The sequence below is a fragment of the Rhinoraja longicauda genome, chromosome 27, assembly GCF_053455715.1.
Source record: "Rhinoraja longicauda isolate Sanriku21f chromosome 27, sRhiLon1.1, whole genome shotgun sequence".
Lineage (NCBI taxonomy): Eukaryota > Metazoa > Chordata > Chondrichthyes > Rajiformes > Arhynchobatidae > Rhinoraja > Rhinoraja longicauda.
Window position 1 is genome coordinate 14,145,258 of NC_135979.1, and position 14,976 is coordinate 14,160,233.

The 14,976-nt window shown below is 41.9% G+C and overlaps 1 protein-coding gene across 1 annotated transcript in view; it reads right to left on the reverse strand.

Annotated features, from left to right (window-relative positions):
* Nucleotides 1-524: 524 nt before the first annotated feature.
* Nucleotides 525-14,976, reverse strand: part of ncmap (non-compact myelin associated protein) — a 79,166-nt gene continuing 64,714 nt past the window's right edge. The window contains exons 3-5 of the mRNA XM_078423387.1: nucleotides 11,679-11,765; nucleotides 3,685-3,769; nucleotides 525-1,226 (exon numbers count right to left, since the gene is read on the reverse strand). Of these exons, the coding sequence (XP_078279513.1) occupies nucleotides 1,085-1,226; nucleotides 3,685-3,769; nucleotides 11,679-11,757 (306 nt within the window). The 5' untranslated portion in view covers nucleotides 11,758-11,765 and the 3' untranslated portion in view covers nucleotides 525-1,084. The remainder of the gene's footprint in view (nucleotides 1,227-3,684; nucleotides 3,770-11,678; nucleotides 11,766-14,976) is intronic.

A 14,976-nucleotide genomic window follows, 5' to 3' on the forward strand; every position in this document is an offset into this window, starting at 1 on the left:
TAGAAGGAAAAAATATGAAAGGATTAGAAGTCAATTGGAAGTCGCCAAAATCTTGTGTACCTATTAGGTTAAACTATCCAATTGCCATCGACAACTGGAACCATGTTACATTTGAGGACAACAAAATCACTGATAAATGTTTACATGTTTGAGGGGGAGAGCAGCGAGGAAGATTTAACACTGATGAATGTGAAGTATTGCACGTAATCAAACAGTTAAAGTCACAGGTATAAAATAATGAAGCTAAGTTGGCAGAAGGAATATTAAACTGGAACCTAGCAGAAATAGCTGTGATGTCACTGGTAAAACTTAAATGCCACTTTTGATGTGCAACCAAAAGAGCAAATCAACTATTGAATGGTTTAAAAATGATGTGCCTACCATTCCACGAAGGTTTCTTTTCAAGACTTCTCAATGTTAACAAACACAGAGTCATAGAGTCAGAGTGATACAGTGTGGAAACAGGCCCTTTGGTCCAACTTGCCCACATCGGCCAACATGTCCAAGCTACACTAGTCCCACCTGCTCGCGTTTGGTCCATATCCCTCCAAACCTATCCTATCCATGTACCTGTCCAACTGTTTCTTAGATGTTTGGGTTGTTCCTGCATCAAGCGCTAAATACATTGATGTGCATCTGTGAAGTACTACCAGGTGTTTGGAATAATTTTACCAAGTAGTAGAACATTTGCAACATTATTGGGGTTTTCAAAGAAAGAGTTAAAAGCTACAATACGAGGATGAAAAGGATCGGTTCCAAAGGGCCCCAAATGGCATTTCTTTGAGTTGAGTTTTCACATGTTCTGTATTCAAGTCCTGCGAGGAATAGCAATAATCTTCTCTACTTAAAGGAGAAACATTGAGCCTTTAAACAGTTTTTTTGATGGGGTTTGTGAACCCGAGAATCAATGTCATTCTCATTGAACTTTCTGCAGTCAGAAAAGTAAAGTGCAGCCTGAAGACTTGTGATCTCAGCGGTAGGTCAGGTCGGCAGTAACAGCAGTACATTTATCCCACATCTCTGTGGTCCAAAGATTTCAGGTGTGTAAAAGTACATTTCTGTCCACGTGCCATTAGGAGTCCTGTTAATATTTCCTTTCCAGCGGGATATTTGATGAAACCGAGACCAGCGACGTTGGTCGACTCACAGGTATGTTGGTCTGCAGAGCTGGGAGTGAGTGCTGCTTTGATGTTTTTGGTGCCAGGTCTCTTTTCAACCGATTTTGCCTGCGGGAAAAAATTGAATGTTAGTGTGGGTTTGGCATAACTTTGATATATAAACTTTTAACAGTTTTCTGATTTAAAAAATAGAACAACAAAATGTAAGAAGAGGCGGCACAGCGATGCAGCAGTAGAGTAGTTGCCTTACAGCGCGAGCGAGAGACCTAGGTTTGATCCTTACTTAGGGGGCATCTCAGGAGAGAAGGAATGGGTGATGTTTCGGGTCGAGACCCTTCTTCAGACTGAAGATGGGTCTCGACCGGAAACATCACCCATTCCTTCTCTCCTGAGATGCTGCCTGACCTGCTGAGTTACTCCAGCATTTTGTGAAATAAATACCTTCGATTCGTACCAGCATCTGCAGTTATTTTCTTACTTAGGGGGCTGTCTGTACAGAGTTTGTAAATTTGCCCTGTGACTGCATGGGTTTTTCTCCGGGTCCTCCAGTTACCTCCATACTCCAAAGACGTCCAGGTTTGTAGGTTATTTTCGATTTATTCACAAAATGCTGGAGTAACTCAGCAGGTCAGGCAGCATCTCGGGAGAGAAGGAATGGGTGACGTTTCGGGTCGAGACCCTTCTTCAGTCTGAAGAAGGGTCTCGACCCGAAACGTCACCCATTCCTTCTCTCCCGAGATGCTACCTGACCAGCTGAGTTACTCCAGCATTTTGTGAATAAATCGATTTGTACCAGCATCTGCAGTTATTTTCTTATACTACAGGTTTGTAGGTTAGTTGGCTTCAGCAAAATAAATGTAAATTGACCCTATAGTGCAGGATTGTGCTAGTGTACAGGGTGATCGCTGGTCGGCGTGGGCTCGGTAGGCCGAAGGGCCAGTTTCCATGCTGTATTTCTAAAGTTTAAAGTAAAGAGAAACACTTCTACTGCACAAACACAACAGCCTCAGCTGACTCCACGATATATCAACTACACTCACACATGACAATCATGTTGTTATTTTGCGACGACTTCACATTATTATAAAAAAAACATCATTTTGAATAGTGCCTTTGTCTCTGCTTATTCCCACTCCACTCACACAGTTTTACTCATATTTCATATCCTGGTGTTCTGCCTACTCCCCTGCCTACAGTTTTGGCACAATATTGGTTTTCCTTCGTCCATCCCTTTTCAGGAAAAAATGGTAATGCACAAAATATTCTAAAACCAATATTTAATATACTTTTAATAATCCTCTGCTCTTGTTAGAAATGGTCAGAACAAGATTGGATTGTCCTTTCCAGGGACGGCTGCAGCCATAATATAGTCCGAGCCAATGATTCATGACTAACAAAAGTACTATTCATTACAAACAATGGAAGCAATTGACATACAAAAATTATGTGCATAAAATCAAACTCAGTCACTTGCAACAGTGTGGTCATCTGCATGATTGACGGGGAAAATGGCCATAATATTTTCATATCACATATAAATTCCTTTAAAAAATCTGCATAAGATATAAGTAACTCTAAACTTCCCTTTCCGAGTCTTCAATTCAGTTAGTATAAGAAAATAACTGCGGATGCTGGTACAAATCGATTTATTCACAAAATGCTGCAGTAACTCAGCAGGTCAGGCAGCATCTCGGGAGAGAAGGAATGGGTGACGTTTCGGGTCGAGACCCTTCAATTCAGTTATCCTCTAGTTCCACAAGTTCACAAGTTATAGGAGTAGAATTAGGCCGTTCGGCCCATCGAGTGCACTCTACCCATTCAATGATGGCTGATCTCTGCCTCCTCATCCCATTTTCCTGCCTTCTCCCCATAACCCTTGACACCCGTTCTAATCAAGAATTTGTCCATCTCTGCCTTAAAAATATCCGCTGACTTGGCTCTGTGACTTGATGTGACTCTGTGACAATGAGTTCCACAAATGAGTTCCCTTTGGATGTTTCTTTTGTTTTGTGTTAGTTTATGATTGTATGTGTTATTGCATTTTTATTGATTATTCTTATTGGTCTTATTGTTGAACTGCGGGTAATGTTTCATTTCACTACACATTTATGTGTATGTGACAAATAAACGACTATTGACTATTGACTTGGTGAAAATGGATACATGTTGCTGATTCTTTGCTTCTCCAGTTCTAAATTGCACAGTTGATTGCACTGTTACCAAAAACAAAATCACTTGAGTCAACAGACTGTATTGACCCAAAGCTAGCGTGCAATTTTCAGCGTGCATGTTCCAGGTTGTGTTTCCCTGTGGTACCAGAGGAGTGCCCCACACCTATCCCTTCACCGGATGATGATGGCCAGCATGCGAGGAGCTTGGCATGCTCACCTAAGAGCCGGCGAGTAGTTAAATTGTTGGGCGGGAGTCAAGGACGGACATTTCACATGTAGGTGCACTTAAATGGGAACTTTAGTTTCCCCGTGTAACAGGTTTGACGTGACTAGCGATTTCTATATTCACGGCATTTAAATGAATTACAAACAATAATTCCTCATTTCTCATTTACCTGTTGTAGTGTTTTAAAAGGAACAGCACCAAGGTGAAAATCACTATTATTCCGATTACAATTACAGCGACAATCGCACCAGAACCTGGAAAACAAAAAATAAATAAATAAATTTGTAGCAAGCTTCCTGCCCACATTAACTTGCCCATGTCAGAAGTGGGGGCATTTGGACTTAATGCTTCTGGCATCAGTTTCATTCACTCTAGTTACACTGTCATTAATAATAATTGTCTTTACAAACCTGTTACTTCACTTAAAACTTATGCAGGCAATTGATTTAGTTTTAACTCAATAAAAACTGATGATTCATATGCATGGTTTTTTTCTATGATTCAGTGGAGATAGGTGAAGGCTATAACTACTTCTATCCTTCACTTCAAGAAACGACAACCTTTCTTTCCACTGAAAGGGATTATGAAGTGGCGAATTTTGAAAGAAAACTGAAAATACATAATGACTTAAGTTCACAGAAATAAATATGAGATATGGTATCACGAATGGCTCTTCTGGAAGAAATTCCATACCGTTTTGGGCATTTCATGGGCAAGGAGCTAACCAGAAAGGGATGAGGAGACATTTATATCACCTCAAGTCCATAGTTGGCTATGGACTTAAGATGACTGGCAAAGGCATCAGGAATGGAGACACCAGAAGGGTGGCACGGCGGCATTGCTGCCTTACAGCGCCAGAGACCCGTATTCGATCCTGACAACGGGTGCTGTCTGTGAAGAGGTTGTACGTTCTCCACGTAACCATGTGGGTTTTCTCTGAATTTTTGGTTTCCTCACACACTCCAAAGACATACAGGTTTGTAGGTTAATTGGCTTGGTAAGTTGTCAGCGCAGACTCGATGGGCCAAAGGGCCTGGTTTGGCTCTGTATCTCTAAACTCTAAACTCTAAAAGGGAGATGGGGAGACATTTTTACTCAGCGAGTTCTCACAACTGGGAACGCACAACAATGTCTTTCAAAAGTAAAATGAAATTATTAAACACAGCTGAAGAAATTTGGGGAAAAGTGCAGAGGAATCAATGAATGGAATAGCTCTGATAGAGAGCTGCCACAAACATGGTGGGCCAAACTCTCTTCTGCACTGAGAGATTCAATTCTTCATTAATTCTCTGTTTAATTCTCATGATTAAATACATGACAATATCACTGAGGCACGGGTTGTTCATGCTCTAAATCGTCTGTCCATTCTCTCCACAGATGCTGCCTGTCCAGTGAATTTCTCCAACACTTTGTGTTTAGCTCAAGATTCCAGCATCTGCAGTTTCTTATGTCTGCAATTCACAAACTTCTTTGCACAAGTGTAGATCAGATTTTTCATTCTTCAGATTGGACTTGGTGTATTTCAAATATGGCATCAACAGATCTCACGATGAGAAACCATTGAAAATGAAAGGATGCAATTTGTAGTCATGTCCCTGACTGATCACCCACTGGATAAAGCCTATTCAACAACTCTTGCCGCAAGCATCCTCTGCTTCGCCCGCATTATGCCACAGGGCACATTCTGTAGATAGACACAAGGGGCTGGAGTAACTCAGCGGGTCTGTCAGCATCTCTGGAGAAAAAGTGATGGGTGACGTTTCGGGTCAGGACCCTTGTTCAGACTGACGTTTCGGGTCGGAACTCAACCAGCATCTCTCAGTTCTTTGTTTCTATATTCGGGCACATTCTGTATTTGGTCTTGGTTTTGAATTTGGAGGAAAAATATATATATTAATGCAGGAAAAAAGAACTTTCAATTAAGTGGTAATCCGCACGACCTGAGTCAACACAATAATAGATCTTGTTAGAGTGACTAAGCCACACGTAGACGCATCCTGACATGGTGAACATCAGATAACAAACTTGTTTTGAAGATAAGATAATAGCAGAAAGTCAGTTTGTCGTCTAACTCTTGATAACAAGGTTATTTATAGACCAAAGTGATTGTAGCCAGATACATTCAGTAATGAGAGCCTTGTTGTGAACTTTCTCATCTCATTGATCATTCTGTATTGTGGCTTTTATTCTTGAACGCACTTAATTTTCAACGTTTTATTTTGCGCAGTCCATCACGCAAAGCAGCCTCCCTCCCCCAGCGATTCCGTCTACAATTCCCACTGCCTCGGGAAAACAGGCAGTACAGTCAGGCACCTCTCAAGCCTCCGTCATTCCCTCTTCCCTCCTCTTCTGCTGAACACCAGGTACAAATATGGTCTAAAGCATGTACCACCACATTCAAGAACATCTTCCCCATTGTTCAACACACCTCTCATAAGTGAAGGACGTTATTCCCAGTTTTCCAATCTACCTGGTTGCGGCACCTGCACTTTTTCATATGAACTTTCTCTGTAGCTGTTCACCAGATTGATTCCTGCGATGGCAGGACTTTCATATGAAGAAAGACTGGAGAGACTCGGCTTGTACTCGCTGGAATTTAGAAGATTGAGGGGGGATCTTATAGAAACTTACAAAATTCTTAAGGGGTTGGTGAGGCTAGATGCAGGGAGATTGTTCCCGATGTTGGGGAAGTCCAGAACAAGGGGTCACAGTTTAAGGATAAGGGGGAAGTCTTTTAGGACCGAGATGAGAACGTTTTTTTTTCACACAGAGAGTGGTGAATCTGTGTAATCCTCTGCCACAGAAGGTAGTTGAGACCAGTTCATTGGCTATATTTAAGAGAGAGTTAGATGTGGCCCTTGTGGCTAAAGGGATCAGGGGGTATGGAGAGAAGGCAGGTACGGGATACTGAGATGGATGATCGGTGCAGGCTCGAAGGGCCGAATGGCCTACTCCTGCACCTATTTTCTATGTTTCTATGTTTCTATGTAACACTATGTCCTGCACACTGGATCTTCCCCTATTGTACTTGAGCTTGACCCGATTGTATTTATGTACAGTATATGTTCCCAATGCTGGGGGAGTCCAGAACCAGGGGCCACACAGTCTTAGAATAAAGGGGAGGCCATTTAAAACTGAGGTGAGAGGGAACCTTTTCACCCAGAGAGTTGTGAATTTGTGGAATTCTCTGCCACAGAGGGCAGTGGAGGCCAAATCACTGGATGAATTTAAGAGAGAGTTAGATACTCTGGGGGGCTAGTGGAATCAAGGGATATGGGGAGAAGTTTGGCACAGGTTACTGATTGTGGATGATCAGCCATGATCACAATGAATGGCGGTGCTGGCTCGAAGGGCCGAATGGCCTCCTCCTGCACCTATTTTCTATGTTTCTATATCTAATCTGTTTGGATAGCATGCAAAACAAAGCTTTTCACTATACTTTGGTACACGTGACAGTAATAAACCTAAACCTATCTGGATATCCTGACTGTTCTTATCAAACTTTGATCTTAAATCTAAACAAAGCAATCTCCTTAAGATGGGAGATAAATTGGACTACCACAGGTTAGTAAACTACATTAAAATGTATAACAGTAAACATGCCCTGGTTAACATTTACAGAATAAACACGGTCTATGTAAAAGGCAAAAAAATAACACAAGAAAGTGAAATAGCAGGGGTTATTGAGAGAAGTTAAACACAGAATTAGATCAATGGAAAGGCTCATTGCCAATAAAAGCAGTCTGAGGAATGGGAACATTTCAAAATTCAGCAAAGGAGGACTTAGACCTTGAAAAGGAAGGAGAAAGAGCAGACTACTACTGCTTCTAGCTTTATATTTGTTAAACCACTTGGCGTTTTTTGGGAGGGAAGTCAAGTATTTCTTCCTGGTTCTAATTACAATGGACCTCGGGGCGAAATATGACTGGAATACTCATTGCCTACATTAACAATGATGACTTAGCAATGTGGAACCACAATCAGCATGGAAAAAAACAAAAAGGCTTGGGGGTGAAACGCAGCGTAAACATGGTGGGAGAAGAATCTGAGTATTACACCCTTCGACTCGTCAAAGGTAAGAGGTGATAGTCACAAAATGCTGGAGTAACTCAGCGGGACAGGCAGCGTCTCTGGAGAGAAAGAATCGGTGACATTTCGGGTTGAGACACTTCTTTGGGTCTCGAACCAAAACGTCACCCATTCCTTCTCTCCAGAGTTGCTGCCTGTCCTGCTGAGTTACCCCAGCATTTTGCGTCTATCCTCGGTTTAAACCAGCATCTGCGGTTCCTTCCTACGCAGAGGTAAGGGGCGGTTTCTCTTGGTTTGCGGAACAATACATTTAAACAACTCTTGAATACCGATGTATATAATCCCCTCAGCTTTTCACAGCTTTTTGCAGCCTCTGATTTTTTTGACCTATGGAGATTTGTTTCCCATTCACAGAGAGGATTTTCTTTCAAATTAAAGGTGCACCTCATTCCTTCCACGGATATAGTTTCTGGGAATTCAGTGACAATTACCACAGAATGAACAGCTCATTTATTCAGGTAAAACAGCCTCGTTGACTTTGAAGGCTTTTTTTGTTAAGAAATTGGCACTCAAACAAGATCTACTGCATCTATTATTTCTCTTGGATATGTTTATGTTTTCTCTCACCCTCCCTCAGCTTCCCTTGTGTTCTCCTACAGACGCTCATATGTAGGTGCTAAACCTTTTGTTAAAATCCATTTACGGGGAGATGGATTACATTGGCAAGGCAAGCATTCATTGACCAACCCTGATGCCTATGAGGGGGGGAAGGGGGTCGCAGTGAGTTGTGTTCTTGAACTGCATTGTTTAGAGATAGAGATACAGTGTGGAAACAGGCCCTTCGGCCCACCGAGTCCGCGCCGACCATCAATCCCTGCATATTAACACTTTACATTTATACCAAGCCAATTAACCTACAAACCTGTACGTCTTTGGATTGTGGGAGAAAACCCACGTGGTCACCGGTAGAACGTAGAAACTGTGTACAGACAGCACCCGTAGTCGGAATTTAACCCGGGCCTCTGGCGCTGTAAGGGAGCAATTCTACCGCTGAGCCCATCGTGAAGGTACTTAGAGCTGCCGGTGTACAGGGAATTGCAGTGACAATGAAGGAACAACAATAACAATCCAAGTCAGTATAACGTGTGGCTTGGACTGGAACCCAGAGACAATGATGTTCCCATATACATGTCACTCTTGTCCTTCAGAGTTTGGGGTCACTGATTCGGGGGGTGCTGCTGAAAAGTAGAATAATGCTTGGGGTAGAGTTCCATAATCGTCATGTCACCAATACATTGCTTTTGTTCCTGAGAGGATAGTTCAGGCCGCAGGCATTGGTGGACAGCCTTAACTGAATTCATGCACATTCTGGTCAGGACCATTATTAGTAGAAAGTAGAAAAGAATGTTCTCGTTATTTTATTGATATTCCTGTTACTTAAACCTCTGGGTGGATATGTGTAGGAAGGCACTGCAGATACTGCTTTATACTGAAGATAGACACAAAATGCTGGAGTAACTCAGTGGGGCAGGCAGCATCTCTAGGGAGAGGAGATCAATGACGTTTCGGGTCGAGACCCTTCTTCAGGCAAGGGTCTCGAGCCGAAAACGTCACCCATTCCTTCTCTCCAGAGATGCTGGCTATCCTGCTGAGTTACTACAGCATTTTGTGTCTATCCCTGAGTGGATATGTTGGTCTGGAAGCTGTGCAGTGTAGATTTATTCAAAGTGAAACTGGGGTTAAACGTACTACATCGTAAGGGCAGGTGCATCAAGAAATGGTGGTTCCATCAACTAGTTGAACCTCCCTTGAATTCAGAACATTATGTCACTATTATGAAGGCATTGAAGATGATGAAAGTTTTTGATTAGTACAGATGTCAGAGGTTAATGGGAGAAGGCAGGAGAATGGGGTTAGGAGGGAGAGATAGATCAGCCATGATTGAATGGCAGAGGAGACTTGATGGGCCAAATGACCTAATTCTATTCCTATTCCTGATCACCTAATGATCTTATTTAATTTGATAGAAACAAATAAACTATTTGTTGGGTGGGATAACCTGAATAAGTAGGTTATTTAAATTGAAAGTAGGTCATTCAAAGTGGAGTTAGAATATGTCCCTTTGCATAAAAGATTTACGACTTGCTCCCGCAAGAGAACATCAAAGTCAAATGAGATTTCCAAAACTGCAATTAATATACTTTGTTAAGTAAAGCCACTGAGCGATATAAAAACAAGTGATGTGAAACTGACAATGGAAGATTGCAGACAGTGGAAGACTATAATAGGATTGACATAGTAAGGGATTTTAACCTTCCCAATATAGACCGGGACTGCCGTGATGCCAAGGATTGGAACTTGTCAAATTGTGATCAGTAAAATGTCCTCCGGCAACAAGGGAGGGCAAAGCTTGACCTACTTTTAGGGAGCTGGGCAGGACAAATGCCTGAAGTGCTAGCAGGTGTGCCTTTTGAGACCAGCAGCCACAATTTTATTAATTTTTAAATATCCATTTTAAAAGTTAAGGACAGGACTGGTTCACAAGTTAAAGTTCCAAATTAGGGCAAGGTCAAATTTGATAGTATTAGTCATAGGAACTTGCAAAAGTTGGTTTTAGTAGGTTATTTGTAGGCAAAAAGACATCCGGAGAGTGTGTTGCTTTTACGGTGTGGCGCCAAGGTATGCTTGCTCCCATTAGAGAGAACGACAAGGCAGGTAGGAGTACGGGACCCTCGGTGATGAGAGAAATCGAGGCGCTGGTCAGGCAGCTGTATTACTGTAAGTGTACAGGAGATTGAAAAGCTTACTTAAGAAAGAAACCAGGAGGGCAAAGAGAGGCCATATGGTGGGCCTGGCAGATAAGAGGTGAAGCCAAGGTGAGTTTAGAAGTATATTAAGAGAAAAATGAAATAGAGTATAGGGCTCCTAAAACCAAAAATGGACATCTTTGTGTGGACTCGCAGGAGATAGACAAGATCCTCAAAGACTATTTTTACTGCGGAGAAACACATAAAGACTAGGGAACTTTGAAAAGTTAATGGTGATGCCTTGAGGAGAGTCCTTAATATGGTCGAGGGGTTGTTGGATGTTCTATAATGTATGAAGGCAGATGAATCTCCCAGAAATGATCAGGCATATCCAACAACACTAGCAAGCGAGAGAAGAGTCCTGGCTGAGACATGTGAATCATTGGTAGACACGGGCAAGGTGCCAGAAAACTGGAGGGTGATTAATGTATGCTTCTATTTGAGTAAAGGCTGCAATCATGGGAACGATAGACCATTCACCTAACATCTGTGGTAGGAAAGATACTGCAGAGGTTTCTGAGGGCAAAGATGGACATGCATTTGGATGGACAAAAATTGATTAGGGATAATGAGCATGGTTTTGTGCCTCACGCATTTGACTGAGTTTTCTGAAGAAGTAACCGAGAAGATGGTTGAGGGCGAGACCATTTAGGTGGTCTATATGGACTATAGCATGGCCTTTGATAAGGACAGGTACCTGGATAGGAAAATCTCTGAGGTATATGGGTCAAACAGAGGCAAATGAGACTAGCTTGAATATTGACTATTGACTATATAGCTTGAATGAGGCATCTTGGTCAGCATGGGCAAGTTGGGCCATTGGACCTGTTTCAGTACTGTACGACTATAACTCTGACTCTATAACATAGACCAACCTTGAACCACATAAAAAGAATATCACAGCATTAGGGCTAACTGGCCTGCAGTAGTCAGTAATGGCCACTTTGGCTGTGATGACACCCCATTGCACAAAACGTCTGGTTTGCCTTGTCTAGTTCAACACCAGTAGAGCATCGAATCACTTAATAAGTTTCACTTTTAAGCCAAAGATAGACACAAAATGCTGGAGTAACTTAACGGCATGTCTGGAGAGAAATAATGGGTGATGATTCGGGTCGAGACCCTTCTTCGGTCACCTTTATGCCATGTGGTCTTACCTCCTGCTTCCCACTACCTCATGCTCCCCACCCACTAAATGGTGTAAAAGTGCAATTCAAGTCCCAACTAATTCCACAATGTCGATTACAAAAGCTAACATTCTGTGCTGCATAGTCATCTAACACCAATTTATCATGGGAAACATTAAAATTGAATGAATTATCCTTACTCTGGTACAGCATCTCTTGGGGCGATCTTGTTGTTAATGTTGTGTTCAAATTTACATCTGTTGTAGCACTGGTGTCCATAATGAGGCCTGGAACCAAGGGTTACAAAAAGAGCAAAATCAGTTTATAGAGAAGGAGTTACATTTTTAAATGTAACAACAAGCTACAGGGAATTAGGCGACAAGTAAACTGCCAAGTTCAGGTGACATGAATAAGTGCAATGATAAAATGACTAAAAAAGATTGCACTCAAAACTAGGGATAGTCCTCTTGGACATCTGTTAATCTCCATCTGGTAATCTAATCAGCTATTCCAGGTGAGACAGACTCACCTGCACCTCAACCAACCTCTTATTAGTCTAAGTAAAATATTATCTTATGTGGCAGCACAGTGGTAGAGTTGCTGCATTACAGCGCCAGAGATCTGAGTTCGATCCTGACAATGATGCTGTCTGTACGGAGTTTGTATGTTCACCCTGTGACTGCATGAGTTTTCTCCAAGTGCTCCGGTTTTCTCCCACAACCCAAAGACGTGCAGGTTTCTAGGTTAATTAGCTTCTGTAAATTTCCCTAGCATATAGGATAGTAAGTGCAGGCAATTGTTGGTCTGCACGGACTCGGTGGGCCAAAGGGCCTGTTTCAACCCTGTATCTCTAAACTAAATTAAACCAGAGTAGTTTTTGCATGACTACTCGGGTAAATAAGGTCATATAGGTTCAGGCATAAAGATCAACATGCTCCCAGCTAATCAATATTGAGGTGGGCCGATAGTCATCTTAGGACTGGATTAATGCAATGACAGATCAGAAAGTCACAGTGAATTGTCAAGGTGATCGTGTTGAGTAGCAAAATAGATAATGCAATCGATCAGGCTCAAATTTGCTTCTCCCAGTAAGGAAAGGTATTGAAAGAAAACCCATCCAAGCAATACTGGTATCAAAAACATGATGTATAAGAATTCATTCTGTTTTGCTGGAACTTAATTCTGAATAAAATGTCTTCCAAGTGCAGCTTTGTGCAATTGTTTCATTGTATCAGAGAAAAGAAATCAGGTCTGCTGATCAGATTTGCCAAATCATCTTAGGTTTGCGATGGGTGGCAGTTGCATTCCTGCATAACAAGTTTCTCCATTCCAGCTATTTAAAAATCGATCAGCATTTCCTCATACATACCTTTTGATTCTACTTATTTACACCCAGTACACCCACAAAGTAATACAGGATGGCGATGACAAAGGCAAATTATGCAACAGAAGAGCTGAGAACCAAAACACTGATGCAATTGAGAAAGGAGTCTTTAATCACAGGGTGATATGAACATCAAACGTTTCTCGTGGTTTGGCTAAGATGATCTCTATCACTCTATCACTCTTTTGTTCAAGAACGCAAGACTTTTGTAGAACTTGAAAACACTGAAATCTCAACTGTTTCTCTTCCCCCTGGAGCTGCCTGAGCTGCTGAGTATTTCTAGATTTCCAGGTTCTGCAGTTCTTTGAATTTCAGATGGGGAAGGATGATTGTTGCAAAGTCTGTCCAGAACACTATTAATGCAGGTGCCATTAACCAGTAACAGTGTCCTTAAAATGCACCATTATTTTGATTTACACCATTTTCACAGGTAGTGCTGATTCTCAGTACCATTGGTTTTACAATAGACAATAGACAATAGGTGCAGAAGTAGGCCATTCAGCCCTTCGAGCCAGCACCGCCATTCAATGCGATCATGGCTGATCACTCTCAATCAGTACCCCGTTCCTGCCTTCTCCCCATACCCCCTCACTCCGCTATCCTTAAGAGCTCTATCCAGCTCTCTCTTGAAAGCATCCAACGAACTGGCCTCCACTGCCTTCTGAGGCAGAGAATTCCACACCTTCACCACTCTCTGACTGAAAAAGTTCTTCCTCATCTCCGTTCTAAATGGCCTACCCCTTATTCTTAAACTGTTTTGGTATATGATTATCACACGTACTAAGGTGCAGTGGAAAGCTTTGATTGCATGCTACCCAGTCACGTCACATGAGTACAATGAGTACAGGCTGTGCCAAGAGAAAAATACCAGAGTGCAGAATATAGTGTTACAGCATTATAGTATTCCTGTTATGGAAAAAGTGCAAATAAAACAATTACACTCTGCACAGGGAGGTAGGTTGGGAGATTGGGGCTACAACTTTAGCTCATTAATGGTGGAGAAGTGAAGTGCATATTCCACAAAACTGGTCTTAGGCACATGCCACTTTAATTCTCAATCCCACTCCTATTCTTACCAGTCTGCCTGTGGCCCTCCCCACTGCCATGAATTCTTGATCTACCAATCTACCTCATGTGACCCTTGCACTTTTTTCTCTCTGCACTTACTCTGTTGCTGAAACGTATTTTGCACTCTGTATATTTTCTCTTTTGCAATATAACATATAACAATATAACATATAACAACTACAGCATGGAAACAGGCCTGTCCGGCCCTACCAGTCCACGCCGACCATTCTCCCTGACCTAGTCTCATCTACCTGCACTCAGACCATAACCCTCCAATCCCCTCCTATCCATATACCTATCCAATTTACTCTTAAATAATAAAATCGAGCCAGCCTCTGATGTACTCATATATGGCATGATTTGCCTAAATAGCACGCAAAACAATTTTCTCACTGCACCTCGGTATACTTGATCACAATAAACCAATACAATGTTTTGGGCAGTACGCGACCAAAAGCTTTTCACTGTACATCGGTACATGTGACAATAAATAAACTAAAGTGAAAATGCCTCACTTACTGTCAATAGCCATGCTCCTTATCACTTAATCTATCTTAACCAATCTCCCTATAATATCTTGTCCTACATTACTGTCCAACTCTGCTTTCTAAACTGACACCCATCCACTGAGGAAGAATCCCTGACTGAAACATTTAGTTTCTAAATCCATAAATGCTGCCTGACTGGGTGAATTCTTCGAGCATTTCCATTTTTTGAGTTGAGTTTATTGTCACGTGTACCGAGGTACAGTGAAAAGCTTTTAGTCGCGTGTTACCCAGTCTGTGGAAAGACTATACATGATTACAATCACGCCGTTCAGTGTGTGTCGATGCAGGATAAAGGAAAAAATGTATAGTGCAAGGTAAAGTCTAGTAAAATCCAATTAAAGATAGTCCAAAGGTCTCCAATGAGATAGATGATAGCTCTAGCTCAGGGTAGCTCTCGACTTGTCGATAAAATGGTTCAGTTGTTTGATGACAGCTGGGAAGAAACTGAACCTAGAGGTATGCGTTTTCCCACTTTTATATCTCTGTGTCCTTGAGTAT